General features: G+C 49.7%; 1 protein-coding gene across 4 annotated transcripts in view; it reads right to left on the reverse strand.

Annotated features, from left to right (window-relative positions):
• PSIP1 (PC4 and SRSF1 interacting protein 1) overlaps nt 1-27,265 on the reverse strand; it is a 560,846-nt gene that overhangs the window by 223,936 nt on the left and 309,645 nt on the right. For all 4 annotated transcript variants that reach the window (XM_086961408.1, XM_086961410.1, XM_086961411.1 and 1 more), the window contains one exon: nt 850-965. In XM_086961408.1, coding sequence (XP_086817534.1) covers nt 850-965 — 116 coding nt within the window. The remainder of the gene's footprint in view (nt 1-849; nt 966-27,265) is intronic.

A 27,265-nucleotide genomic window follows, 5' to 3' on the forward strand; every position in this document is an offset into this window, starting at 1 on the left:
AACTAAACCAGGTGGGGAAAAGAGTGCACAGGAGCAGAAATATAAACTGAACATAAAGTCACAACCATTCCAAGCCCTCCTAGCCTTTACAGAACCCACAAGAAGCGTTGGGACAAATGACCTCAGCACTGCAGTAATATGTAGTTGTGATCAATGCTTCTTCCTCATTATTATGTGCTTCCCAAAAATGATAAGGAATACAACTCGCAACATTTTTCAAATGATAAAATAGGATTAATTCTTAATGTGAAGTGTTTGTAATTTTCACGGTTGTGCCAAGCTAACACCAGCTTTTCCCAGGAGACAAATGTGCATGAGATAGCAACGACTGACGCATGGAACAAAACTGTCACCTAGGACACAAAAATGATTATCTGATCCCCAACTGATGAAATGTAAATCTGAGGAAAACCCAACAAGACAGCTTTTCCGTGCTGTTGTGTAAAGGGTCCTGATCTCAGAAACATCCACTACGGACAACAGACAAAAAAGCTTTGTGAAAAACTATCTAAATTCTAATTCTGAGCCCTAGTCCTCCATGTTGCTAAAGGCCAGAGGTTAAATAGGAAGTTTTATTTACCCCCCCCCCCCCCCCCAAAAAAACCAACTAAAACCGCAACTGTACCTTTGAAAGCATAAGAAAACAAAATCAAGTGCTTTGGTCTAGCAAAATACAGTTTTTCTGAATATAGGGGAACCCCTAAAAGCTACATACGAGACTAACTATAAAAGGAATGAATATGGTTAGTAGGAACCTTTAACGAGACTAAAGTTACTAGTCGCAGGTTCATTGACTGATGTGTTCACAATAGATTATTCGGTTCCTGTTCCTCTAAAAGGGACACTCACGTTTCTGTTTCAACCTGCTCCTCTTTCCGCTTTTTCTCAGTTGCTTCTTTCTCATGCAGTGTTTTTAATACATTTCGCCTTGGGATTCCCTGCACCTGCTTGCCTGCTTTTCCCTTCTGAAACAAAATAGATGAGAAAATCAAACACTTCAATTACAAAAACAAAAAAACACCAATTTCTGTTATGACTGCACTGCTAAAAGCCATATGAGAAATCCATGCTTTTATACCAGCATCTCAACCATTATAACAGCATCTCAATCATAAGTCAAATGCTTGGCAATTCAATCTACAGACCCTTCTTCAAGCTACAGAAGTTTACATATTAATAGTAAAGAATGAGGAACATGAGAACGACTAGCAGCACTGTCAAAAAAGATTGACTATTTTAAACAGTGCTTGTCGGGTACTTCAAAAAGGTTTGAAGGGGAAAGAGAGTTACCATACTGGCCTGTGAGACAGCACAATGACAAAGGATAATGATGCCTTTCTGGTGAACTCCTCCATAGGCTCTCATTCTCCAAGAAATAGTTACTTGTATTCTTTGTTCTGCATCTTAGGACAAAACGCAGTGGGGAATTACTGTGACATGACTATCTCTAAAGGATGGTTACTTACCAGTAGGAGTAGTTTTGCAGCTTGACTTTTTTGTTCTAGAGTCAGATCCTGTGCATCATTCTGCCATCTAGTGGTTGGGTCTGGAATTGTCTATTTTTTTCTTGTTTTTGTCACAGTCGACATCCATTTGGTGCCAGGTACGTGCCCTGAGTGAAGTCAGACAGTATCCTGGAGGTTGACGTGCGTGGAGGCCATCTTCGGATTCTTTTTTCTGTTCTTATTCTCTTTTGTAATCCTTGAGATGGTTATTGAATAACTGATGTAGTTCTTTGCTTCCCCACCGGTTTGTTTTCCTTCTAGGGGAGGCCGGGTGGGTCGCATGTGAATCCAGAAAATTCTTCAATCTGCAAAACTACTCCTACTGTTAAGTAACCATTTTGTTTTGCAGCATAAATTCTTTTCTGGATTTGCTGTGCATCAGATTATGTAGCAGTTTCTCCCATTTCTGAGAGGCTGTCGTGAACGGACAAACTTGCAAACAGGTGTTGAAGCACCCTTTGTCCAATTTGAGCTTCCTTATTCATGTGTAAATCCACACTAATGCTTTGTAAAGGTGTGTGGTGATGCCCATGTTGCTGCTGGGCAAATTGAGTTAAGGGGTACATTGGCCATAAAGACTAGCGTTGCTCCTTTCTTTCTAGTGGAGTGAGCTGTTGGTTGAATTGTTAGTTCTTTTTTGGCCTTGGCATAACAGAATTGGATGGCTTGTACTATACATCTTGCAATAGTTGCCTTTGTGACAGGTGATCCTGTGCTGGCATGCGCGAAGGCGACAAACAATTGCTTTGTCTTTTTGATTTGTTCTGGTTTTTGTAAATAATACAATAAAGCCCTCCTTATATCCAGAGTAAGGAGGCTTTTCTTTCCCTTAGTGGTTGAGTTTTTAAAGAAAACCGGCAAGCGAATGTTTTGGTTTAAGTGATACTTAGACACCACTTTGGTAAAAAACTATGGGTTACTTTTTTTTTTTTTTTGAAAATCTTTATTAACATGAAGGCATAGTATACAGTTATTATGGTATGTTCAAGCTGTTATATTCGTATTTGTGTGATACATTTCTGGAAGTTATAGTTTGCATTACATATTCTTCATCCGAGACTCGATCTACCCATCTAAAATCTGTATATGCTCTTCCGTATATCCATACATTAGTCATCAGAGTTTATCAATTTTCTCCCGCTATGTGCTACCTAACATGAGCACCCCTCTTACAGTTTCAAGAGAAAGCCCCCCCCCCCAAACTTGAGTCATCACTTTTAAGTACGCTTCCACACATCTCTTCCCATCAGCAAGTCTCCATGCCCCTTTGTTATCTCTCAGGTGAGTTATTCCAATACGTTGCTGCATTTGGTCCGTTCTGGCCGCCACCCCCAACCCCATCCGCTACTCATCTTCCCCCTCGGAGTCCAGGTCGTCTCCTTCTGGCAAAGGTTCACAAATCTCACCCCTATAAACATTCCATGCTGCCCACACTTTGTTCCATTTGCGGGGGAAGCCCGAAGGACATAGACCGCTCTCTCCGTGACCATCAGGATATCCATGTTTTTAGCCCATCTGTTCGCAGTGGGCAAGTCCGGAGCCCCCACTTCTGTGCAATATCACGCTTAGCCACTGTCATGGCTAGTGTAGCCCAAAGTATCCCATACCTATCTAGGTCGTTGGGGTCCCAGATGTTCAAGAGGCACTTACGTGGTTCTGGCAAAATGGAAATCTTGAGTGTTTGGGAGATTGTGCGCATTATTTGCCTCAAGAATTCCTGTATTTGCGGGCAGTCCCATAGTGTATGAAATAGTGTTCCCTCCTCCCCGCAACCCCTCAAGCAAAAGGGATGGGGTGCTCTATGTATTTTGTGGAGTAGTGTCCTGGTGTATTAGATGCGGTGTAAAATTTTTTGTTGCACCAGTCTAAACTTTGCCGAGATGCCCACCTCTCTCGGGGAGGCCAAAGCTTCATTCCATTTCGATTCATCCGCTACACCTATCTCTCCCTCCGATCTTTCTTTAAGTTTCAGCGTGGGGTCCTCTAAGTTGTTGATCAGTTTTTTGTATGTGAGGGAAGTCGCGCTCTGTTGCATGAAGTCTGTTAATAGTCTATCCTCAAGTGGTGAGGATTCCGGCAAATCAGTGCCCGTTGGGATCGCCTGGAGAAGTGCGTGTCTAATTTGTACGTACCTAAACGTTTCAGTGGGTCTGAGGCCATACTGCTGCTGGAGTTGTGGGAACGTTACTACCGTGTCCTTGTCCCAGAGGTCCCCCACCGTGGAAATACTCAGAGTCCCACTGCGAAAATCCTTTACACAATCTAAGGTTTCCTAGTGACCTCGTGTCCCATAATGGTGTCATTTTGGTGATTCTTCCTTTCCAGCCTAGTCGTGCCTGTGCTATATGCCAGAGGGCCGCCGTGTGCTGTGTCGGACCGTGCAGATGTTTGAGTTGTGATTTATTATATAGTACCGAGAGCATGCAGTCCGTCCCTAGTGTAGGAGAGTAGGGTCTGCAATCCTATGATCACCCAGATTTTTTGCTTTTGTTTCACTGGTTTACGACTTTCTCTGGCTGTGGGCCTGCCAATCAGACCCACAGCCTAGCTGTTCTCTTTCTAAATTACATCATGTACCCTAGGTGCATTTACCAATTGGTACTGGGCCCCCTTATCAGACCCTGTAACTCAGGGCATAGGTGTACCCAGGGCTGCCAGGGGCTGCAGCATGTATTATGCCACCCCTGGCTGGCCTCCTAAATTTGACACAACTGGCTGCATGACAGCTGGGGCAAAGTCGTGTAATCATCCTTTGCTGTAGGTGTAGTATACCTATACCTAACCCTAAAATGGACACACAGATTCCTATCAGTCACTCCTATGGCAGGCCTTAACAATCCTGAAGGCAGAGTGCTTGGAATCGTGTGAGATGGTGCTCTGGCATGAGCTGAGCCTGTCTGCAGCTTGCGGAATCAAGTCCTAATAGCTGTTCCATGATATCGCATACCATATACTCTTAAGTGCATTATAATCCTCGCGGTTAAATGCTAACTTTGGTATTGCTTTATCAAAACATGTCGAGTAAGGTGTCATACGAATTGGAATACTAACCCCTCGCCAATTCTGGCGACGGGGTTAGCATTCCACCCTTCTAGAGGGACACGACATGTATGTAACTGTGAACCCCGGTTAAAGTTAACTGAAGCCTCAGCACCACAAAATGGATGCTGCCACCACAGACACGAGTCTGACCTCCTGCTGCTGGGAGTCCTTCCAGCGAGGGAGGCCTGGACAAAGGGTTTCCTGTCCGGGGCGGTGCTAGCACCATCCCAGATATGGTTTTGTGTATCCTGGGTAGGCAGGGCTTTTCAGGAAGGTGACTGCTGAGTGGCACCCCGGTGCTCACTACGCATAGGCCAGTCAGAACCAGTTCCAGGGGCACACCAGCCCCTGGCCTGGGGAAGTCCGGCAGGGGAGAGGGGGTTAACCACCCCCCCTCCTGGTCCCACCCATAGGCAGGACCTAGTCACCGGGTCAGCCCCCTTTTTTAGTATAAAGATAGGAGCGGGCCCCCTGTTCAAATTAGATCATCTTTGGAATCAAGATACGACTTTCTTCAAAAAGACTTCACGATTTCTTCATCAAGATTCTCCCTTGTGGCTAAGGAGTAGTCACCCTGCATCAAGCGGGCACCATCCTAAGAAACACTGCGGTCTGCTGCAAGTCCTTCTTCACGAATCCGACGACCCAGCTCGACGAGACCCGGCTTCCCTGGCACCTCTGACCTCTACTCACCTCTACAGCAAAGCTGAGAACCGTGAGTGCGACGAGACCTCGAGGGACCGACGATCGCCAAGACTGCACGACATCTTTACTGCAAGCCCACCGTGTCCTCCACTGGTGAGTGCTTTGGGGTCCGAGAAGCCCCGACCCTGCGCAGCTCCAGCACCCAAGGTCAGCCTCCCTGCATCTCCACGATCTGCGTGGGGCCCTTCTGCTGTTAGCTGTGCACCGCGTTGTTTGGCTACTAGCCGGCTGGCTTGTGGCCTTCTGAACGACGCCCGACGACATCACTGCTGCTGGTCTGGTTGCTCCAGACTGGCCCTTGCTTCCTTCTTGAAAAGAGGCACCCCGGACCCTCCTGGTCCACTCCAGACGCCATTTTGAGTCCACCGCGTGGGCTTGAATTTGCCAAGGCTTTGTTGCCCAATCCTGGGTCCAGCGACGCCGACAGCTTCTATCTTCGTGGGACAGCTCGATCCTCCATCCTGGTCGCCGACAACGCCTCCTGGTCCGTGAGATCTTCGAGCACAGCGTCACCCACTCACCTAGTCGAGGTGGCTACCGTCCGGTGCCCTCCTGGTGCCCACTGACTACTGGCTAGTAGTCACGAACTTGGTCCCCTCTGCTTTCAGGTGTCATCTTCCATCGATCCAGGCTTGGATCCACCGAACTTTCTTCACTGGTCGCCTGCCAGCAACTTCTTCCTTCCAGGCTCCTGGTCCGTCAACGAGGATTCCCGACGTCTTTTGAGTCCTATGCAGCTGCAGCCCCTGGGCTAGGTAACTTCGGCATTTCGGTGCCCCAGCATAGCCTCACTATCTAAGGGTCAGGATCCACTGTCGTTTTCTCCCTACCAGGTCGGGTTCGCCCGAGAACACTAACTTTGCAATTCCTAGCTACCATAGACTTTTGTCCGCATCTCGCTTGAGAGTGCACACACTGCACCCGAGTCCCCTAGGCCTCCTAGAAGTAATCTAACGATTCCCTAGTCAAGTCCTAGCGATTCCAAAAGCTATTAGTACTGTACTTACCTGCTAGTAATTTCGCATTCCACTTTTCAAGTATATGGTTTTCCGTGCCCCACGGGCATTTGTATATACTGTGCTAACTTAAGTATTTTTATAAGAGTTTTTGTTTGTGCTTAGTACCCTGTCCTCATAAAGAGTACAGGGCTGTTGTGATACTTAATAAATAACTGTTTATTTTTCATAACACTTGTGTGGTGTCCTTTCACTTGGTGTTCAAGGGGTATATGTGGTATAACAGCTGGCTTAACACGCCCTCTCGAGTCTTTAGCCTTAGACTGCTCGTATCCACGCTACTAGGATAGCTGGTCTATAAGGTTGACTTACAACCAATCATCAATAAGGGTTGCTGGACTGATACATAGTGTTCACTAGAATAGTGAGCACTGCATATCAGGCCACCTTCTCACATTGGTGTGCAGCGGTTGGGATTTGAGCCTGCTGTTGTTTTACCACACGTATCCTAAGAATATCTTGTTGAAAGATCACATAAGTACTGTTAGGTACATATAACTAAAGCTTAGAATACTCTGAGTTCTACTGAACCAGCTGTTGCAGCTCCTCAAGGCCTAGCACACCTTGGCTGCAACTCTTAGCAAGGGATCAGTAGGTAACACATAGTGTAGGTAGGTGCATCACTTACACCACACTAGAAACAGTATGTCGGACAAAGGAGGAAACACTGAGTCTCCCCTTGTGTCAGTTGACCCTCCACAGGTCATCCCTTCAAGATATACTGTGCTTAGCTTCCATGAGTTACGACAAGTGTGTACCTCTAGGAAGATTAAGCAGGGGTCTAACCCCACAACTGCCTTTCTGATTGGTCTCTTAGAGACTTATGATGCAAGGAGGGCTGGTAATCCAGACCCTTCTAATCCAGATGGCAATATGCCCTCCTTACAGGGTCCCTTTGATAGCCAGGACCATCCCCTTCAGGAAGCAGATGATGCTGATGATGAGGATGAGGATTTGGTATCAGGGGATGAGGCAGATAAGGGACAGGTAGAAGTCAGCAGACTAACCAGGTCCAACTTAAGCAGACATGAGCTTGGTACTAGGGGAGCCCTGGGGCCACTCTCAGGTCAGCTTAACATTGGGAATGGACGAGCTAGGTCTCTATCCAGAGGCTCTGGCAGATCCCTTCACACCAATGGCTCTCAACACTCCTCTCAGAGGGGAATGACATCTCCCCAGAGGAGAATGTATGCAGCTAAAGATAAGGCAGCCAATCTGAGGATTGAAAGGGAAGAACTTGCCCTGGCCAAAGAGAGGCTTGCCTTTGCTAGAGAGCAACAGTTGAGTGGGGCAGTCCCCACTGGTGGCAGCATTGTACCTAGCAATAGGGAAAGGAGTTTTGATACAAAACACCTTGGTAAGATAGTGCCCCCCTTTAAACAAGGGGATGACATCCACAAATGGATTACTGCTTTGGAGAGGGCCTGCACTGTGCAAGGTGTTCCCCAGAGTCAGTGGGCAGCTATCTTGTGGCTCTCCTTTGAAGGTAAAGGTAGAGACAAGCTCCTCACCACAAGGGTAGAGGATGCTAATGATTACCAAGTCTTGAAAAATACACTGGTTGATGGGTTTGGCCTAACCACTGAGCAGTACAGTGTGCTGTTCAGGGATACCCAGAAAACTCAGTCTCAAGATTGGGCTGACTTTGTAGATTGTGCCACTAAGGCTTTTGAGGGCTGGTTGCTGGGCAGTAAGGTTACTGATTATAAAGGATTGTACAATTTGATGATGAGAGAACAAATTTTAAACAATTGTCAGAACCAGTTGTTGCATCAGCATCTTGTTGACTCAGATCTGACCTCTCCCCAAGAATTGGGAAAGAAGGCAGACAGATGGGTTAGAACAAGAGTTAAACAGAACCAGGGCCAGAATCAAGGTGGTCAGAAGAAAGCAGACCAGAAGGGTAAAGATTCTAAGGGGGAACAAAATGACCAGAAGTCTTCGACAGGTCCCCAACAACCCAAAGAGGGTGGGGGTCAGGCTCCCCAAAAGAAGAAAGAAGGCCAATCTAAAAGGTGGTGCCAATACTGCAAAAGTAAAACTCACTGGTTTAGTGAGTGCACCAAGAAAGGAGGAGGGCAGACTCCTGCCACTGCAGCCCCTAAGGCACCTGTGCCCCCTAGTACAGTCAGCAGTGGTAGTGCACCTCCCAAGGGTTTAGTAGGGTTAACCCTGGGTTCTGAGGGGAGTGACAACTTAGTTGGCACCCTTACTCAGGCTGTCCTTGTCAGTACAGGGGATATGGATATATCCCCTGACATAAGTCCCAATACTTTGGGCAAATACAGACAGACACCTTTCATTAATGGAAAAATGGCTCAGGCCTATAGGGACACTTGTGCCAGTGTCACAATGGTGACACCTAGCTTTGTGGACCCTGGACAGATCATGCCAGGTACAGAATTCCTGGTGACCAATGCAAGCAATGTCACTACCAATCACAGTATGGCAATTGTAGCTTTCTCCTGGGGAGGGGTAACTGGCCAAAAGAAGGTTGTAGTTAGTTCAGACCTCCCAGTGGATTGTTTGTTGGGCAATGATTTGGAGTCATCACAATGGTCAGAAGTGGAGCAGAGGACTCACCTGGAAATGTTAGACTTGCCAGCACATGTGTTTGCTGTGACCAGGTCACAGGCCAGGAAATGCCCCACTGAACAGGTGCTGGATCCTGGAACAATGGACCAGACACCTTCCAAGAAAAAGAGCAGTAGGGTTAAGGCTGTGCCTTCCCCCTTGCCCCAGGTTGTGGATCAAGTCTCAGAGGAGGCTGACCTACAGGAATTGAGGGAAACGGAGCCTAGAGAGTTTGAACTTGATCAAGTTGAATTCTTGGGTTCAGGGGGACCCTCAAGGGAAGACCTGGGGAAGGACCAGTTAGACTGCCCTTCTCTTGAACCCCTCAGACAGCAGGCTGCTGCTGAGGCTGCTGGGAACGCCACAGGTACCCACAAGGTATACTGGGAAGATGGACTCCTGTACACTGAGTCAAGAGACCCCAAGCCTGGCATGACCAGGAGGCTGGTTGTACCCTTGTCTCAGAGAGGTTTCCTACTTACCTTGGCCCATGAGATTCCCTTAGCAGGTCACTTAGGCCAGACAAAGACTTGGGACAGGCTTGTCTCACACTTTCACTGGCCTCACATGAATGAGGATACCAAGGAGTTTTGTCGCTCCTGTGTCACTTGCCAAGCCAGTGGTAAGTCAGGTGGCACAACAAAGGCCCCCCTTATACCAATGCCTGTGGTGGGGGTGCCCTTTGAAAGAGTGGGGATTGACATTGTTGGTCCAATGGAACCCCAGACAGCATCAGGGCACAAGTTTATACTGGTGGTAGTGGATCATGCCACCAGGTATCCTGAAGCTATTCCACTTAGGACCACCACAGCACCTGTGGTGGCAAGGGCCCTAGTTGGAGTATTCTCCAGAGTGGGCTTCCCTAAGGAGGTTGTCTCTGACAGAGGTGCAAACTTCATGTCAAGCTACTTAACTGCTATGTGGAAGGAGTGTGGTGTCAATTACAAATTCACTACACCCTATCATCCACAATGCAATGGGCTTGTTGAAAGGTTCAACAGGACCCTAAAAGGGATGATTCATGGACTACCTGAAAAGCTCAGGCGTAGATGGGATGTCCTGATTCCCTGCCTTCTGTTTGCTTACAGAGAGGTCCCACAAAAGGGGGTTGGCTACAGCCCTTTTGAACTTTTGTATGGGCATCCTGTGAGAGGCCCCCTGTGTTTGGTGAAGGAAGGATGGGAGAGACCTCTCAAAAAGCCTGCAACCAACATAGTGGACTATGTACTTGGTCTCCGCTCCAGGATGGCTGAGTATATGGAGAAGGCATCTGAAAACCTTAAGGCCAGTCAAGAACTTCAAAAGGCTTGGCATGACCAAAAGGCTGTCCTGACTGTTTATCAGCCTGGACAGAAGGTGTGGGTGTTGGAGCCAGTGGCCCCAGCAGCACTCAAATACAAATGGTCTGGGCCCCACACAATTCTTGAGCAAAAGGGAGAGGTCACCTACCTGGTGGACCTTGGAACTCCCAGGAGTCCCCACAGGGTACTCCATGTCAACAGGCTCAAAGCATATGTCGACAGGAAGGACATGAGCTTGCTCATGGCCATAGATGAGGGACAGGAGGAAGAGAGTGACCCTCTCCCAGACCTGCTCACTCAGAATCCTGATGATGGGTCAGTAGATGGTGTTGTCTTTTGTGGCAGCCTCTCTGAACATCAGCAGAAAGACTGTAAACAGGTTCTTCAGTCTTTCAGACATATGTTCTCTCTGACACCCAGTCAGACCAATTGGTGCACCCATGAGGTTGACACTGGTGACAGCCTGCCAGTCAAGAGTAAAATCTACAGGCAGCCTGATCATGTTAGAGACTGCATAAAAACTGAAGTGCAGACAATGTTGGAGTTGGGAGTCATTGAACCCTCAGATAGCCCTTGGGCTAGTCCAGTAGTTCTAGTGCCAAAGCCTCACACCCAAGATGGTAAGAGAGAGATGAGGTTTTGCGTAGACTACAGGGGTCTCAATGCAGTCACTAAGACTGATGCCCACCCAATACCAAGGGCAGATGAACTTATAGATAGATTGGCTTCTGCCAACTACTTAAGTACATTTGACTTAACAGCTGGGTATTGGCAAATCAGGTTAGCTGAGGATGCCAAGCCCAAGACAGCATTTTCAACCCCTGGTGGGCATTATCAATTTGTGGTAATGCCCTTTGGTCTGAAAAATGCACCTGCCACCTTCCAAAGGTTGGTGAATCAAGTCCTTACTGGGCTGGATGACTTCTGTGCAGCATATCTAGATGATATTGCTGTCTTTAGCTCCACCTGGGAGGATCACCTGGTCCACCTGAGGAAAGTGTTAGAGGCTCTGCAAGCAGCAGGCCTCACTATCAAGGCCACCAAGTGCCAGATAGGGCAGACACAGGTTGTATACCTGGGCCACCTTGTAGGTGGAGGCCAGGTTCAGCCACTGGAGAGCAAAATACAGTCAATCAGGGACTGGGCTCCTCCAACCACCCAGACTCAGGTTCGAGCTTTCTTGGGCCTGACTGGATACTACAGAAAGTTTGTCAGGAACTATGGTTCCATTGTGACACCATTAAATGAACTGACAAGTAAGAAAATGCCAAAAAAGGTTCAGTGGACAGCAGGCTGTCAAAAAGCATTCGATGACCTAAAGCAGGCCATGTGCACAGCACCTATCCTTAAGAGTCCAGACTACTCCAAACCATTCATTGTCCAAACAGATGCTTCTGAGTTGGGTGTGGGAGCTGTTCTTTCTCAACTGAATTTTGATGGTCAAGACCAGCCCATTGCTTTTATAAGCAGAAGGCTGACCCCCAGAGAGAAGAATTGGTCAGCTATTGAGAGGGAGGCCTTTGCTGTGGTTTGGGCCCTGAAGAAGCTGAGGCCATACTTGTTTGGCACTCACTTCAAGATTCAGACCGACCATAAGCCCCTCTTGTGGCTAAATCAGATGAAGGGTGAAAACCCCAAACTGCTTAGGTGGTCCATTTCCCTACAGGGGATGGACTTTACAGTGGAACATAGACCTGGTACTGATCATGGCAATGCCGATGGGCTCTCCAGATATTTCCACTTAGAACAAGAAGACTCACCTGGTCAAGGTTAGCTTATTGTCCCAAAGTTTGGGGGGGGGGGGTCATGTAGGAGAGTAGGGTCTGCAATCCTATGATCACCCAGATTTTTTGCTTTTGTTTCACTGGTTTACGACTTTCTCTGGCTGTGGGCCTGCCAATCAGACCCACAGCCTAGCTGTTCTCTTTCTAAATTACATCATGTACCCTAGGTGCATTTACCAATTGGTACTGGGCCCCCTTATCAGACCCTGTAACTCAGGGCATAGGTGTACCCAGGGCTGCCAGGGGCTGCAGCATGTATTATGCCACCCCTGGCTGGCCTCCTAAATTTGACACAACTGGCTGCATGACAGCTGGGGCAAAGTCGTGTAATCACCCTTTGCTGTAGGTGTAGTATACCTATACCTAACCCTAAAATGGACACACAGATTCCTATCAGTCACTCCTATGGCAGGCCTTAACAATCCTGACGGCAGAGTGCTTGGAATCGTGTGAGATGGTGCTCTGGCATGAGCTGAGCCTGTCTGCAGCTTGCGGAATCAAGTCCTAATAGCTGTTCCATGATATCGCATACCATATACTCTTAAGTGCATTATAATCCTCGCGGTTAAATGCTAACTTTGGTATTGCTTTATCAAAACATGTCGAGTAAGGTGTCATACGAATTGGAATACTAACCCCTCGCCAATTCTGGCGACGGGGTTAGCATTCCACCCTTCTAGAGGGACACGACATGTATGTAACTGTGAACCCCGGTTAAAGTTAACTGAAGCCTCAGCTCCACAAAATGGATGCTGCCACCACAGACACGAGTCTGACCTCCTGCTGCTGGGAGTCCTTCCAGCGAGGGAGGCCTGGACAAAGGGTTTCCTGTCCGGGGCGGTGCTAGCACCATCCCAGACATGGTTTTGTGTATCCTGGGTAGGCAGGGCTTTTCAGGAAGGTGACTGCTGAGTGGCACCCCGGTGCTCACTACGCATAGGCCAGTCAGAACCAGTTCCAGGGGCACACCAGCCCCTGGCCTGGGGAAGTCCGGCAGGGGAGAGGGGGTTAACCACCCCCCCTCCTGGTCCCACCCATAGGCAGGACCTAGTCACCGGGTCAGCCCCCTTTTTTAGTATAAAGATAGGAGCGGGCCCCCTGTTCAAATTAGATCATCTTTGGAATCAAGATACAACTTTCTTCGAAAGGACTTCACGATTTCTTCATCAAGATTCTCCCTTGTGGCCAAGGAGTAGTCACCCTGCATCAAGCGGGCACCATCCTAAGAAACACTGCGGTCTGCTGCAAGTCCTTCACGAATCCGACGACCCAGCTCGACGAGACCCGGCTTCCCTGGCACCTCTGACCTCTACTCACCTCTACAGCAAAGCTGAGAACCGTGAGTGCGACGAGACCTCGAGGGACCGACGATCGCCAAGACTGCACGACATCTTTACTGCAAGCCCACCGTGTCCTCCACTGGTGAGTGCTTTGGGGTCCAAGAAGCCCCGACCCTGCGCAGCTCCAGCACCCAAGGTCAGCCTCCCTGCATCTCCACGATCTGCGTGGGGCCCTTCTGCTGTTTGCTGTGCACCGCGTTGTTTGGCTACTAGCCGGCTGGCTTGTGGCCTTCTGAACGACGCCCGACGACATCACTGCTGCTGGTCTGGTTGCTCCAGACTGGCCCTTGCTTCCTTCTTGAAGAGAGGCACCCCGGACCCTCCTGGTCCACTCCAGACGCCATTTTGAGTCCACCGCGTGGGCTTGAATTTGCCAAGGCTTTGTTGCCCAATCCTGGGTCCAGCGACGCCGACAGCTTCTATCTTCGTGGGACAGCTCGATCCTCCATCCTGGTCGCCGACAACGCCTCCTGGTCCGTGAGATCTTCGAGCACAGCGTCACCCACTCACCTAGTCGAGGTGGCTACCGTCCGGTGCCCTCCTGGTGCCCACTGACTACTGGCTAGTAGTCACGAACTTGGTCCCCTCTGCTTTCAGGTGTCATCTTCCATCGATCCAGGCTTGGATCCACCGAACTTTCTTCACTGGTCGCCTGCCAGCAACTTCTTCCTTCCAGGCTCCTGGTCCGTCAACGAGGATTCCCGACGTCTTTTGAGTCCTATGCAGCTGCAGCCCCTGGGCTAGGTAACTTCGGCATTTCGGTGCCCCAGCATAGCCTCACTATCTAAGGGTCAGGATCCACTGTCGTTTTCTCCCTACCAGGTCGGGTTCGCCCGAGAACACTAACTTTGCAATTCCTAGCTACCATAGACTTTTGTCCGCATCTCGCTTGAGAGTGCACACACTGCACCCGAGTCCCCTAGGCCTCCTAGAAGTAATCTAACGATTCCCTAGTCAAGTCCTAGCGATTCCAAGAGCTATTAGTACTGTACTTACCTGCTAGTAATTTCGCATTCCACTTTTCAAGTATATGGTTTTCCGTGCCCCTCGGGCATTTGTATATACTGTGCTAACTTAAGTATTTTTATAAGAGTTTTTGTTTGTGCTTAGTACCCTGTCCTCATAAAGAGTACAGGGCTGTTGTGATACTTAATAAATAACTGTTTATTTTTCATAACACTTGTGTGGTGTCCTTTCACTTGGTGTTCAAGGGGTATATGTGGTATAACAGCTGGCTTAACACGCCCTCTCGAGTCTTTAGCCTTAGACTGCTCGTATCCACGCTACTAGGATAGCTGGTCTATAAGGTTGACTTACAACCAATCATCAATAAGGGTTGCTGGACTGATACATAGTGTTCACTAGAATAGTGAGCACTGCATATCAGGCCACCTTCTCACACCTAGCTGTGACCAGTCTGCCCAGTACGCTGGGTCGTCTCTCGGGGTGTGGATCCATTGGTTAAATATTTTAAGTTGAGCTGCCCAGTAATATAGCTGAATATTGGGAAGCACAATCCCTCCCTCATCCCAACTTTTCACCAATTTGTCATAGGCTATACGCGCTGGGCCATTATTCCAGAGTAGGTTGGAGACTAACGCAGCAATTTGTTTGAAATATCGCAGTGGGACAGGATGTGGGGTGTTTTCCAATATGTATAGGAACCTGGGGAGTGCCATCATTTTAAACAAGGCTGCCCTCCCCAGGAGGGTGAGGGGCAAGGTCGCCCAGTGCTTAACGTCTGCACGTAAGCGATCCGTAGGTGGTTTGAGGTTGTTAGCAAAGAAATCTGCTTCAGAATTTGTGACGACAATGCCCAGGTATTTAAAGGAGGTCGTTGGCGCTGCCAGGGGGCAGTCCTCCTGTAGCCTCGGTGCCAGGCCCTTTAGTGTGTATATCAACGATTTTGACCAGTTCAGGGTATAGCCTGATGACTTCCCATGCGTGTTGCAGAGTTCCAGTAAGGCTGGGATTCCGTCGTCAGGTTCAACCATATAAATGAGCATGTCGTCTGCATATAGGGAATGAATGAATGAATGAACCGGTTCTTATCGCGCGCAAACTTAGCCCAATGGGCGTCAAGGCGCCTAAATCAAATATAGCAGCAGTGTCCCCCCTTCTACAACCTTCTCTCATTGGTAAGCTCTCTTGAAGAGGCAGGTTTTAAGAGCCTTTTTAAAAGTTTCAATTGAGGGAAGGGTTTTTATTTGGATAGGGATAGAGTTCCAAAGCTTCGGAGCAATCACAGAGAAAGCTCTGTCTCCCCATCTGGCTAATTTAGCCCGAGGAACAACCAGTTGGCAAAGTCCCGAAGAGCGAAGATCTCGTGTAGGGACGTAACATGTGAGAAGGGAACCAATGGCGCTCGAGGGGCCTTCTACCAAAGCTCTGTAAGCCAGGCATAGAATTTTAAACGAAATTCTGTAGTGGACAGGGAGCCAATGGAGTTCTTTCCTGGCTGCAGTGGCGGAGGAGGATTTAGGGAGAGCCAGAGCAAACCGAGCTGCCGCATTCTGCACCATCTGCAGTCGGTGAACAAGACTTATTAGCTTCAGCATAAAGAGAGTTGCAATAGTCTAACCTTGATCCTACCAAGGCAACTGCGACCTGTTTACGAGCTTGGGGGGAGAGATACCCTCGGATTTTATTGAGTATCCTGATCACACCCCAGCAGGTAGCCACGGTTCTATTGGCTTGAAGGGTCATTGAGAGCTTGAAGGGTCATTGAGAGCGAGATGTCAAATATTACACCCAGATTCCTGGCAGATTGGGAGGGGGTGGGGCAGATGCCAAGCGAAGATGGCCACCACTCATCAGACCAAGCATCTTGGTCCTTCCCAAAAATCAACACCTCCGTCTTTTCGCCGTTCAGCTTCAGGGAATTTACAGATACTGCATGCATACCCTGAAGCTGGCAGCCGATGACCTGACGGAGGAGTGAGCCAGTGACACCATTATCTGGGTGTCGTCTGCGTAGGACACCACCTCCATCCCCTGCGATCTTACTAGTCTTGCCAGGGGAGCCACATAGATGTTGAATAGGGTCGGACTTAACGCCGACCCTTGTGGCACCCCACATTGCAGATTTTATCCTCCCATCCCTCCTCCCATTTAATGCCCTTGAATAAGGGCGTTGTTCCAAGCAGGATTGCCAAGGGTTCGAGCACTAACGCAAAGAGTAAGGGTGACAAGGGGCATCCCTGTCTAGTCCCTCTGCCCAACGGGAACGCCGGCGAGATGTGGCCATTAGCCACTACCTGCGCAACCGGTTTTGTGTAGAGCAGTCGTATCCAGGCTATATATTTCGGCCCAAAGCCCATACGCGCAAGTACCTCAAAGAGATATTCCCATTCTACTAGGTCAAAAGCCATTTTGGCGTCAAGGGAGAGAATTACAGCCTTCTCTGAGAGGAGGTGTGAACGAGCCAGTACTCCATGAACCCTCCGGAGATTCAGCGCTGTACTCCTATGGGGCATAAAGCCCGATTGGTCGGGGTGGATCAGGGTGCGCAGGTGCGGCATCAGACGGTTGGCCAAAAGTTTAGCCAGCACCTTGGCCTCTACATTAAGTAATGATATCGGGTGATATGAGGTGCATTCAGCTGGAGGTTTTCCCGGCTTTGGTATAGCTACTATCGTGGCCGTGCGTTGATCCAGCGGCAATTCCGCCTTCTCCCTACTCTCCATATACATGTCCAGTAGGGGTCTACTGAGCTCTGAGGCCATTGACTTATACCTTTCCACAGGCAGTCCATTAGGACCCAGTGCTTTGCCTGATTGTAGTGACTGAATCGCCAGTTGAATTTCATCCTCTGTTGGGTCTGCCTCTAAGTCTTGCACATTCGCTGGTGTTATGCTGGGGATGACAATGTCCGCCAGTGACACTGCTGCCGTTTGCGCAGAGACGACGTGGTCTGGGGTGTATATGTTCTGAAAATGACTTGCCAAAGTGGGCACTATTTCTTCCGGATGTGTCAGCTCTCGGCCGTCAGCAGTACACAGTCTCTGGATACCTCTTGCACCTCCCCCTCTCTTATCCAACCACGCCAGCATTTTCCCTGCTTTGTCGCCCACATCAAATTCTATGTATAGTGTTTGTGATGTAACCCTGCACTGTTGTTTTGAGGTGGGCCTGGTATTGTTGTTGCCGTAACAGCAGTGTGTGTGTCGTAGCTGGGGAGGGGTTCGCCATATGAGCAGTGCTTGCATCGTGGAGTGTCAGTTCTAATTCTGCGAGTTCTCGCCGGGAATCCCGTTTGTGTCCCGTTATGGCTGCTATTGCAGTACCTTGAAGGACGGTTTTGTAAGCTTCCCACAGGATTGATGGCGAAGCCACTGTTCCAGCGTTTTCAGCAAGTAATGTGTCGTCGCTAGTTTAAGTTTCTTCCTAATTTTAGGGACTTTTAAATAATTGGGGTAAACTGGGTAGATTCTAGCGCATTTCTTTTCTCTGGTGGTAAGAGTTATAACGATCGGTGAATGGTCAGATATGCCTCTGGGCAGGATGTCTACTTGGTCCACAGACCCCAGCCCCACCCCAAGGAACAAAAAGTAGTCTATGCGAGATAGGTTATTATGTACGGCGGAGTAAAAAGTGTACTGGGTCGCCGCGGGGTGTAGATGTCGCCATACGTCCACAATGCCCAGTGCTTCTAAAAAGTCAGGGAGTGATGCATTCCCTCTTGAGCGGGTTCTGGTGGGAAAGGCGTCCACCGCAGGGTCCATTATTGCATTCAGGTCACCCCCTATGATTGTGTCTCCTTCGGGGAGGTCTAGGAGGAATTTGCCCAGGGCAGGCAATGCTACGGAGTGAAGTGCCGGGGGGATGTATACGGATACCACATTAAGCGGCTTGACCTCCCAATGGCCATGTATAGCTGCAAAACGCCCCTGGTCATCCGTCGCGCGATGTGTAATTATAAAGGGCGACGTCTTTTTCATTAGGATCCCTGTCCCCCTGGACCCGGAAGTGAATTCAGCATGTATTGCCATTGTATATCCGCGCCTATCAAGTGCTTTGCATGTCGTCCCTGCAAGGTGTGTTTCTTGGAGCAGAACTATATCCGGGCTCTGGCGTTTAATGGCTTGCAGGACCAGGCCCCTTTTTATTTTGTCCCCTAGGCCTCTGACGTTCCAAGTTAGCATGCGCAATGGGGGCACCCCTACCATCACCGGGGCACCCTCAGTGGGTGCAGCTTGAAGTGGTTGGGCCATGAAATCGTTGGGATAATATCGTGTGTAATGTGCCGTTAGGTTCTGTGCAGCCGTTTCCTTCCGTGATGAGGCATAGGAGTATGCCGATATTTAGAGTGGTATTGTGACGTGTGGACTGAGTGATGACTATGAATAGAAACGTGAACAATAAAACTGTACCCCCGTCCCCCCTCCCTGCTCCCCTGCTCCACAGACAAAACCCCGCCCGTTTCCCCAACATTGCAGAGTGCTTTAGTCCTTCCTCAACTATCTTACTTGCTCGTGGGGTTGGCGAGTCCCTTACAGGCACCAACTGCGCCCACCTTACTCAGCTGTCCCAGGTCCAAGATCCATTGCGGCACTCTCAGTTCTTCCCATATATAGTCAATCTTCAGACCGGAGCCAGTTGTCCAGAGTCTAGCGGATCTTGTGCAGTGTCAGACTCTGTTGCCGCCGTGCCATCTTGATGAGTCGAGTGGCTGGTCTGGCTGCCCATTTGCTTGCCGTTACGGTGATTAGGCCGATCCCTGTGTGGACGGTGATGCTGTTCCACTTGCCTCCAACCATCCAGCCAGTCTTGGGCTGCCTCCGGTGTGTCGAAGAACCACGCCTTTCCATCGGCTACTATCCGTAATTTGGCAGGAAATAGCATGGAGTATGGCAATTCTCTGTCCCGTAGTGCTTTTTTCACCTCCGAAAATGATTTGCGGCGTCTGGCCACCTCCGCCGTGTAGTCCGGGAAGAAGGATAAGGTTGCGTTCTGAATCTTAACAGGTGGGGAGACCCTCGCTGCTTGTAAGATTGCATCCCTGTCTCTAAAGTTGAAGAGCCTGGCCAGCACAGGCCGTGGCGTCGCTCCTGGCTTAGGTGTTCCGCCCGGAACCCTGTGTGCTCTTTCCACTGAAAAGAAGTGGGATAGTCCTTTGGGTTGCAGTTTGGTCTTTATGAGATCTTCGATGTAGAGGTCCATTGCCCCCTTCCCTTCTGTTTCCGGAAGTCCAAGGATGCGTACATTATTCCTTCGAGAACGCCCTTCTTGGTCGTCCAGCTTATCCTGTAAACGTTTGGTGACTTTCTCCATACGTTCCATGGCTATTTGTAGTTCCGACGTGTCTTCTACAAGAGATTTCGTGACCACCTCTACCTGGGATACTCTGTCATTTTTTGGAAGTCCGCTCGTAACAGCGTGACTTCAGAGGAGATGGAGCCCACCGTTGTTTTTACTTCTGAAAGGGTTCTCATAATGTCCTCCAACGTTACCTTTTTGGTCCCTTCCGTTTCTGGGGTAGCACCCGTGGAGTTGTGCCCATTGTTTTGCGATTGTCCGTGATGGTTGTATGCAAACTTATCCAACTTGGCCTGTGTGGATCCACTCCTAGTTCCTTTGCCCGCCATGGCGTCGGGGCTTGTGAAGTCCGGGGCCGTCCCTCTCCGTGCCGTGGTCAACGTTGTGTGATTTTCTTTGTCTCTTGCGTGTGGGTCAGGGAACAGCGGGTTGGCGTGTACTTCGTTAAGTCGAGCGTCTGGACGGACTTTCTTCTCATCCACCCACCGTCACTGCACCGACCCCTTTTCGGTTGTGCTTCATACCAGTGATAGCGGACCTTCATGCTGTCTCCGTCCGGAAGGCCGCTGTAATGGCTGTGATGACTACGGTGCCCCGTTCCTCTATATTCAGTGTCTAGCGTACCGTGTCGCTGTCAGCCTTCGATTGCGCCCCGAGTAGGGACGGTTTCAGTAGCCTTTATGGTGGGTCTCTCGGGCTGGATCAGGTCAGCCGCCACGTCGCCAGGTAGAATGTCTTGTCGGGTGCTCACAACACCGCCGATGTGCCACTTATGGTGTCATCACTACTGGTCTGGTCGAGGCCCCACCAGGGTGTCTCCTGCTTCGACGTTTAAGATCGTTCCATCCCTAGTGGGTCAGGACTGTCACCATCGTCTTGCCAGGATGGGCGCTGCCGGCTCTTTCCGTGTTCTCATGCGTGTTAGCGCCGTGCCCCTCCGTCCCCCGGGGGCACCCGCATTCACTGCTACCGGCCAATTCTCGGTGTGCTCGGCCGCACTGTCACAGAGGGTGAATGGGGTTTGTCTCACCCGTTGTGGCCGCCGGGCGTCAGGCACGGCCGCTCTGGGCTTATCGTTTTTCCCCCTGGGGTGAGCTCACCGCCTCGCAGCGCGCCGCCGGCCGCTCCGCCCTCCGTCCGTCTCTGTTGTCTCTCTTTTTGTCGTCGTATGGAGATGCCGGTAGGTATATTTGTGAAACACAGTCCTCGGCAGCGTCTCAGAGGGTGCCTCTACTGTTCCGGTTTCCGTTGTGGGCGGTTAGGTGCTCCAAGTAAGGCGCCGGGAAGTGTCTCCTCAATCAAGCCGGCCCGGTCTCACTTCCGCCGGGGCCGGAGGATCACTCGAGGTCGATGCTTCCTTCCTGTTTACAGGACCCAGTGCGCCAGAGCGCGGTTTGGTGGGCTCCGGTCCTCGGTTTTCACCAAAAGTTGGTCTGGTGATGCCGCTTCGAGCCCGGACCCGATCGCTGCCGCTTCGGGTGGGTAATGTAGCAGATTAGTGCGCCGGATTAATTATTAGGCCGCAGTGCCCTCAGGAGCTCTCACGCTATGCTGCCGCCATGTTTGGCTGCTAGCCACGCCCCCATGGGTTACTTTTTAAGATTACTTTATCCTTGTGGATTTATAAGTACGGTTCTTGAATTGTTAATGCTTGCAGTTCACTTACTCTTAGTGATGTTATTGCAATGAGAAAGGCGGTCTTTAGGGTAATGTGTTTTAGGTCCGCTGTATACATGGGCTTGAAGGACTTTGCCATTAGTTGAGAAAGTATTGTATTTAAGCTCCATGTGGGTACTGGGTACTAGAGCTGCTCTTGGTGGGGAAATTCTTTCTGCCCCTTCTAAAAATCTTTTGGTTTCAGATTTTGTAAAGAAGCTTTTGCATGATTTTCCTTTTGTGTATGCCACTATGGCAGCAATGTGCACTTTAATGCTTGAGTAGTTGATGTTGCTGTCAAAGAGGAAAGTAAGGTATGTAATAACTGTTTCTTGTGTATTGATTGAACTGTTTTTCTTGTTAGGGGTACACCATGTGGTATATTGATTCCATGTTGCTATATAGTATTTTCTTCTTGACTCTTTCCTTGCCTCTTTTAGAAATTCCATGGTTGCAGACGTAGATTGAGGTGCCCAAACGAATATGCTACTTACCAGTATGCATCGGTTCTTGGCATGTAGGGCTGCTGACATTCATATCTGTGCATAGATCGCCGCCTAGTGTTGGGTCCGGATGATTGCACATTGTCCTGGAAGAGTCTTCGAAGTATCACAAGATAGGTGGCTCCTCCCCTGGACTACAGTGCGCATGGGCATCCACTCTATCCTCAGATTGTTTTTCGCCATTGTGGCAAAGATGGAGTGTAACACTGTAAGTGATGACCATGCTAAGAGTAATTCTGAGTGCTGCAGCCGCTACAGGCGCCGGGGAGGAGGGCGGGCGATATGAATGTCAGCAGCCCTACATGCCAAGAACAGATGCATACTGGTAAGTAGCATATTCGGTTCGAGGCATGTGGGCTGCTGAATTCATATCTATGCATAGAATACATAGCAGTCCCTCCATTAGCGGCGGCCGCCTGTACCAGCTGCAGGAGTTTGAAAAAGTGTCTTAAGAACAGCCTGCCCTACAGCTGCCTGCTGTTTGGAGTGCACATCTACGCAGTAGTGTTTTGTAAATGTGTGTGTGTGGTAGACCATGTGGCTGCTCTACATATGTCTTCTAAAGAAATATTTCCAAGGAAAGCCATGGAGGCCCCCAACTTTCGCGAGGAGTGGGCCTCCCCTTGGGGGAACCGTTAATGTGTGCTTGGCCTTTCGATAGCAAATCTGAATGCACTTAACGATCCACCTGGCTATACCTGCTTTAGAAATGGGGTTGCCTTTGTGTTGTGGCGAAAAGGCAACAAACAGTTGTTTTGTTTTCTGAAAATCCTTGGTCCTATCTATGTAGTACATTGGAGCTCTTTTAACGTCTAGTGTGTGGAGCATTCTCTCCGCCACTGACTCAGGATTTTGGAAGAACACTGGAAGTTCTATAGTCTGATTGATATAGAACAGTGAAACCACCTTAGGCAGAAACTTAGGGTTAGTGCAGAGTCCTAACACAATCTGTATGAATGGCTCTTGGATAGTTAGTGCCTGAAGTTCACTAAATCGTCGTAGCGATGTGATTGCTATTAGGAAAGCCACTTTCCACGTCAAGAATTGAATCTCGTATGAGTGTAGAGGCTCAAAAGGTGGACCCATCAGTCTGGTGAGGACCACATTGAAGTTCCATTCAGGAGCGGTGGGTGTCGGGGAGGAATAACTCGTTTGAGTCCCTCCAGAAAGGTTTTAATGGCAGGCACTCTGAAAAGTGAGGGATGCTGCCTGTTTTGGAGATAAGCTGCTATTGCGGACAAATGTATACAAATGGAAGCATAGGCAAGATTGCATTTGTATAGATGTAACAGATAACAAATGATGTTGTGAATAGATGCACCTAGCGGGTTGATGTGGTCGGCACAATAAATGACGAACCGCTTCCATTTCACCGCATAACATGCTCTGGTGGTGGGCTTTCTTGCCTCCCGTATGATATCCATACAGTCGGGAGGCAGGTTGAGGTAGCCAAATTCTAAGACCTCAGGTGCCAGATCGCCAGGTTGAGCTGTTGCGGATCCGGGTGCTGAATGTCGCCATGGCTCTGCGTCAAAAGCCTGGGTGTGAGGTGCAGCCATTGATGTGGTACCACGGATAGTTCTAGAAACGTGGTGTACCATGGTTGGCATGCCCACGTCACAGCAACCAGGATGAGTGTCATCAGCTTGCGTGCCACCAGCGGTATTAGAGGTGCTGGGGGAAAAGCGTACGCAAATTTGCCTGACCAGTTCATCCATATCGCATTGCCCTGCGACTGTGGGTGTGGGAACCTGGCGGCAAAGCTTTGGCATTTGGCGTTTCCTTTGTGGCGAACAGGTCCATCTCTGGATGACCCCACTGCTGGAAGTACGGCTGTAGTACTGATGGATGTATCTCCCACTCGTGCATCTGGTGGCTGTACCTGCTGAGCAGGTCCGCCATCTGATTGTCCTTGCCCGGGAGGTGCTCCGCCATGAGGAAGATGTTCCTTTGAATAGCCCACTCCCACATGCTCTGAGCCAGATGAGACAACTGTGGAGAGTGTGTCCCTCCATGCTTTTGTATGTGGTACATGGCCGTCATGTTGTCCGTCCGGATCAACACAACCTTGTTGCACAGATGTACCTTGAATGCTTTCATCGCTATGAAGATAGCCATCAGTTCTAGAAGGTTGATGTGCATCTCCCTCTGCTGTGCTGTCCATAGTCCCTGCACTGTGTAGTGGAGTACATGAGCTCCCCATCCCTGGAGAGATGCGTTAGTAGTCAGAATAATCTGTGGCACAGGCTCTTTGAACGGTCGGCCCCCGCAAAGGTTTGTGGATTCAACCAATGCAGAGAGTTGTATGCACGACCGGTCACCAACACTAGGTCTTTCAACTGTCCGTGAGCCTGATTCCATGGATGTGCTAAGCACTCCTGAAGCGGACGCATATGTAGTCTCGTGTGCGGGACTATGAAGATGCAGAAGGCCATCATGCTTATCAAATGCATGAACACCCGTGCCGGAAGCGAGTGTTGTGGTCTGAATTGTTGTATCAGCAATTGCATGCTGTTGATCCTCACTGAATTTGGCTGTGCTTTGGCTGCCAGAGTATCTATTGTCGCACCCAGATACTGCCGTACGTGGGCGGGCTGAAGGTGGGACTTTGGATAATTCAGTGAAAACCCCAGATCGTGAAGATGAATGGTGTGGGACATGTGGGCGGCACACTGCTGGGTCGACTTTGCCTGGATAACTCAGTCGTCCAGATAAGGGTAGACGTGAACGTTCTGTCTCCGTAGGTGTGCGGCCACTGTCGCTAGGCACTTGGTAAAAACCCTGGGTGCCGTCGTCACTCCAAAAGGGAGGACCTTGAACTGATAATGCTGATTCTGAATGGTGAACCTGAGGTATTTTCTGTGTGACGGGTGTAGCGGAATATGGAAATATGCATCCTTCAGATCGAATGTTGCAAGGAAATCTCCCTGAATGAGTAACGGTAGAACCTGCTGTAATGTGAGCATGTGAAAGTGTTCTGATAGACTGTACTAGTTTAGGGGCCTGAGGTCCAGTATGGGTCTGAGGGACCCGTCCTTTTTTGGGATGAAGAAGTACAGCAAGTACACCCCTGTATCTTTTTCTTCCACAGGCACGAGCTCTATGGCTCCTTTTTGCAGCATGACGACTACCTCCTGCTGCAATAATTGCAAATGCTCTGTGGACATAGGACGGTGTCTTGGGGGCATGTTGGGTGGAGTGGATGTTAACTCCAGACAATAACCGTACTGGATAAGCTGCCTCACCCACCTGTCTGTAGTGATGGATTTCCAAACCGGCAGGAACAGTTGGAGTCTCCCCCCCGACCGGTGTGGTATGGTCGGGGGGCAGTGACAAGGCGTCACTGTTTGTTAGTGGTGGAGGATCGGGAGCTGCTGTTTCCACGACCTCTGCCCTTGGTGCTGTTTCCACGATAGCCACCCCTATTCTGTTTGGCATAGGTGGTCTGCGTGCCTCCTTTATTGTATTGTGTGTGCTGGGACAGCTGGCCTCTGAAAGCTCCTCTATTGTTGGAGTGACTAAAGGAACCACCCCTGAACTGCTGCGACTGTAGAGCCCCCATAGACTTTGCAGTCTCAGTGTCCTTTTTGATCTTCTCCAAGGTGGTGTCCACCTCTGGGCCAAATAAGTGATCAGGGTTAACAGGCTGATTTAGTATGGTGGTCTGTATCTCGGGCTTGAAACCGGAGATTCTCAGTCAGGCATGTCGCCGAAACATCACACTTGTGTTAATTGCCCTGGCTGCTGTGTCTGCTGCGTCCAGCGCACACTTGATAGATGCGTTTGATATAAGCTTGCCTTCTTGCATTAGCATCTCTGCTGCCTCCTTATATTCATCTGGCAAGTGTTGCAACAGGGTTTCAAGTGTATCATAATGAGCCCTGTCATATCTGGCTAAGAGTGCCTGTGCGTTGGAGATGCGCCAGATATTGGCCGCTTGAGCTGCCACCCTTTTCCCTGATGCTTCTAGCACTTTAGATTCTTTGTCAGGGGGAGGAGCATCACCCGTTGTTTGCGAGTTCGCCCTCTTCCGGGCATTGGAAACAACCAAGATACCAAGATGGCCACCGGAGCAAGAGCCTGCTAAGAGCTCCTAGTGCTTGAGATCCCTTTTGTGGGATTTATCCCTGTCAGCGCCCATCGCTCCGTGGAACCGAACTCACAAGAGTAACAGGATTGCAACCCGCATCTTTTATTTCTTCCTACCTTGTCCGGTGGATGGTTGGAGCCGGCTAGCCACCCGTCTCAGCCCGGGTCACCTGGAGACATCTCCACTCTCAACAGACGGCTGCTGACCATTGGTTCGGATGTCTCGAGCCTGCGGAGGGTCGGCGCTCTGAAGCCCCCCCCCCCCCCCCCCCCCACCCCGGATTGTGGATCCTGTGAAGGGCTCGTGCCCCCGACGAGTCTCGTGCCCACGGTGGGTTGTTGAGCGATCTGAAGCTCACCCCCTCCCCCACCCCTGCATCGGAAGTGTGGATCTGCTGAAGAGCTCCTGCTCCCGACGAGCCTCGGAGTGTCGGCAATTTGAAGCTCACCCCCTCTCCCCTGCACCGGACCGGTCTGTGGATGCCTTGGAGAGCAAGTGGATACCCGTAATTGGTGACAGGCGCAGGGTAATTGACCAACAAAGAAGAAAAACCGCAACCACGGCGTGCGTTCCACCGAACCACGTAAAAACAAAAATGCCCGCCGCAGTGGAACGCAAACCTTCGGAGCTTGGAAACAACCTCCAATGACCCCGCGAGGAGTACTTTTTACCGTGCACGCTCGGCGTTGTAACCCTATGCGGTAAGCGGTAAGCGGCTAGCGGCATACTGATGAAGACTTTGACTTTTAACTGATGTTACTTTTAACTGATGTTACTTTGCTGAGAATAGCTGTAGCATCAGATACTGCAGGTTTTACAGAGCTCGTCCTCTAATATTGGACAGGAGTTACTCTGTGCCGTATGTGACATCGTCTGCCAGGCGTGGGTTGTAGCCACCAGCAAGCCTCTTTCCATCACTTTGGTTTACAGTTGAACATTAAATGCTCGGCAGGGAAAGGGCTCCTGGCTAAAAAAACAGGTCACGTGGTGTAGATCCCCTTGGCAACTTTATGTCCACGATTCAGCTCGGGAGTGCCTGAACTGCGGCGTGGGGGTGCCTGCCTGCTGCACAGAACTATAGTCTGGCTCGTCACTATAGGGCTGGGACATCGTGTTTGTTATCAACCTCAATGTTTGCTGAGAATACAAGGTATGCACGTTCAAACAGTAACTGCGGACTCTCATTGCATTCTTGTCCTCGCTACTGCCCAAAATGGCCGTGGCCATAAACCTGGAGCAATTAATCACCTTCATGGCCCCCAGATTTCCACGAGGCTGCACAACATCTCGGCCAGGGTTCTCCAATAACAGATAAGACTTTCTCCTCCCCTCTTAGCTGCTGGATTAACTCGACCTGCCTCAGATTAGAAAGAGAACTAGACTGTAACTACAACAGACAGAGGACTTCCTTTCTTGTCTCCCCTTCTCCTTTTTGGAGGCCATCTTAGACTAGCTGGTCTTCCACTCTGCTGATACTACTATTACTAGTTT

Source organism: Lissotriton vulgaris, chromosome 3_1 (assembly GCF_964263255.1).
Source record: "Lissotriton vulgaris chromosome 3_1, aLisVul1.2, whole genome shotgun sequence".
In the NCBI taxonomy this organism is placed as follows: Eukaryota; Metazoa; Chordata; class Amphibia; order Caudata; family Salamandridae; genus Lissotriton; species Lissotriton vulgaris.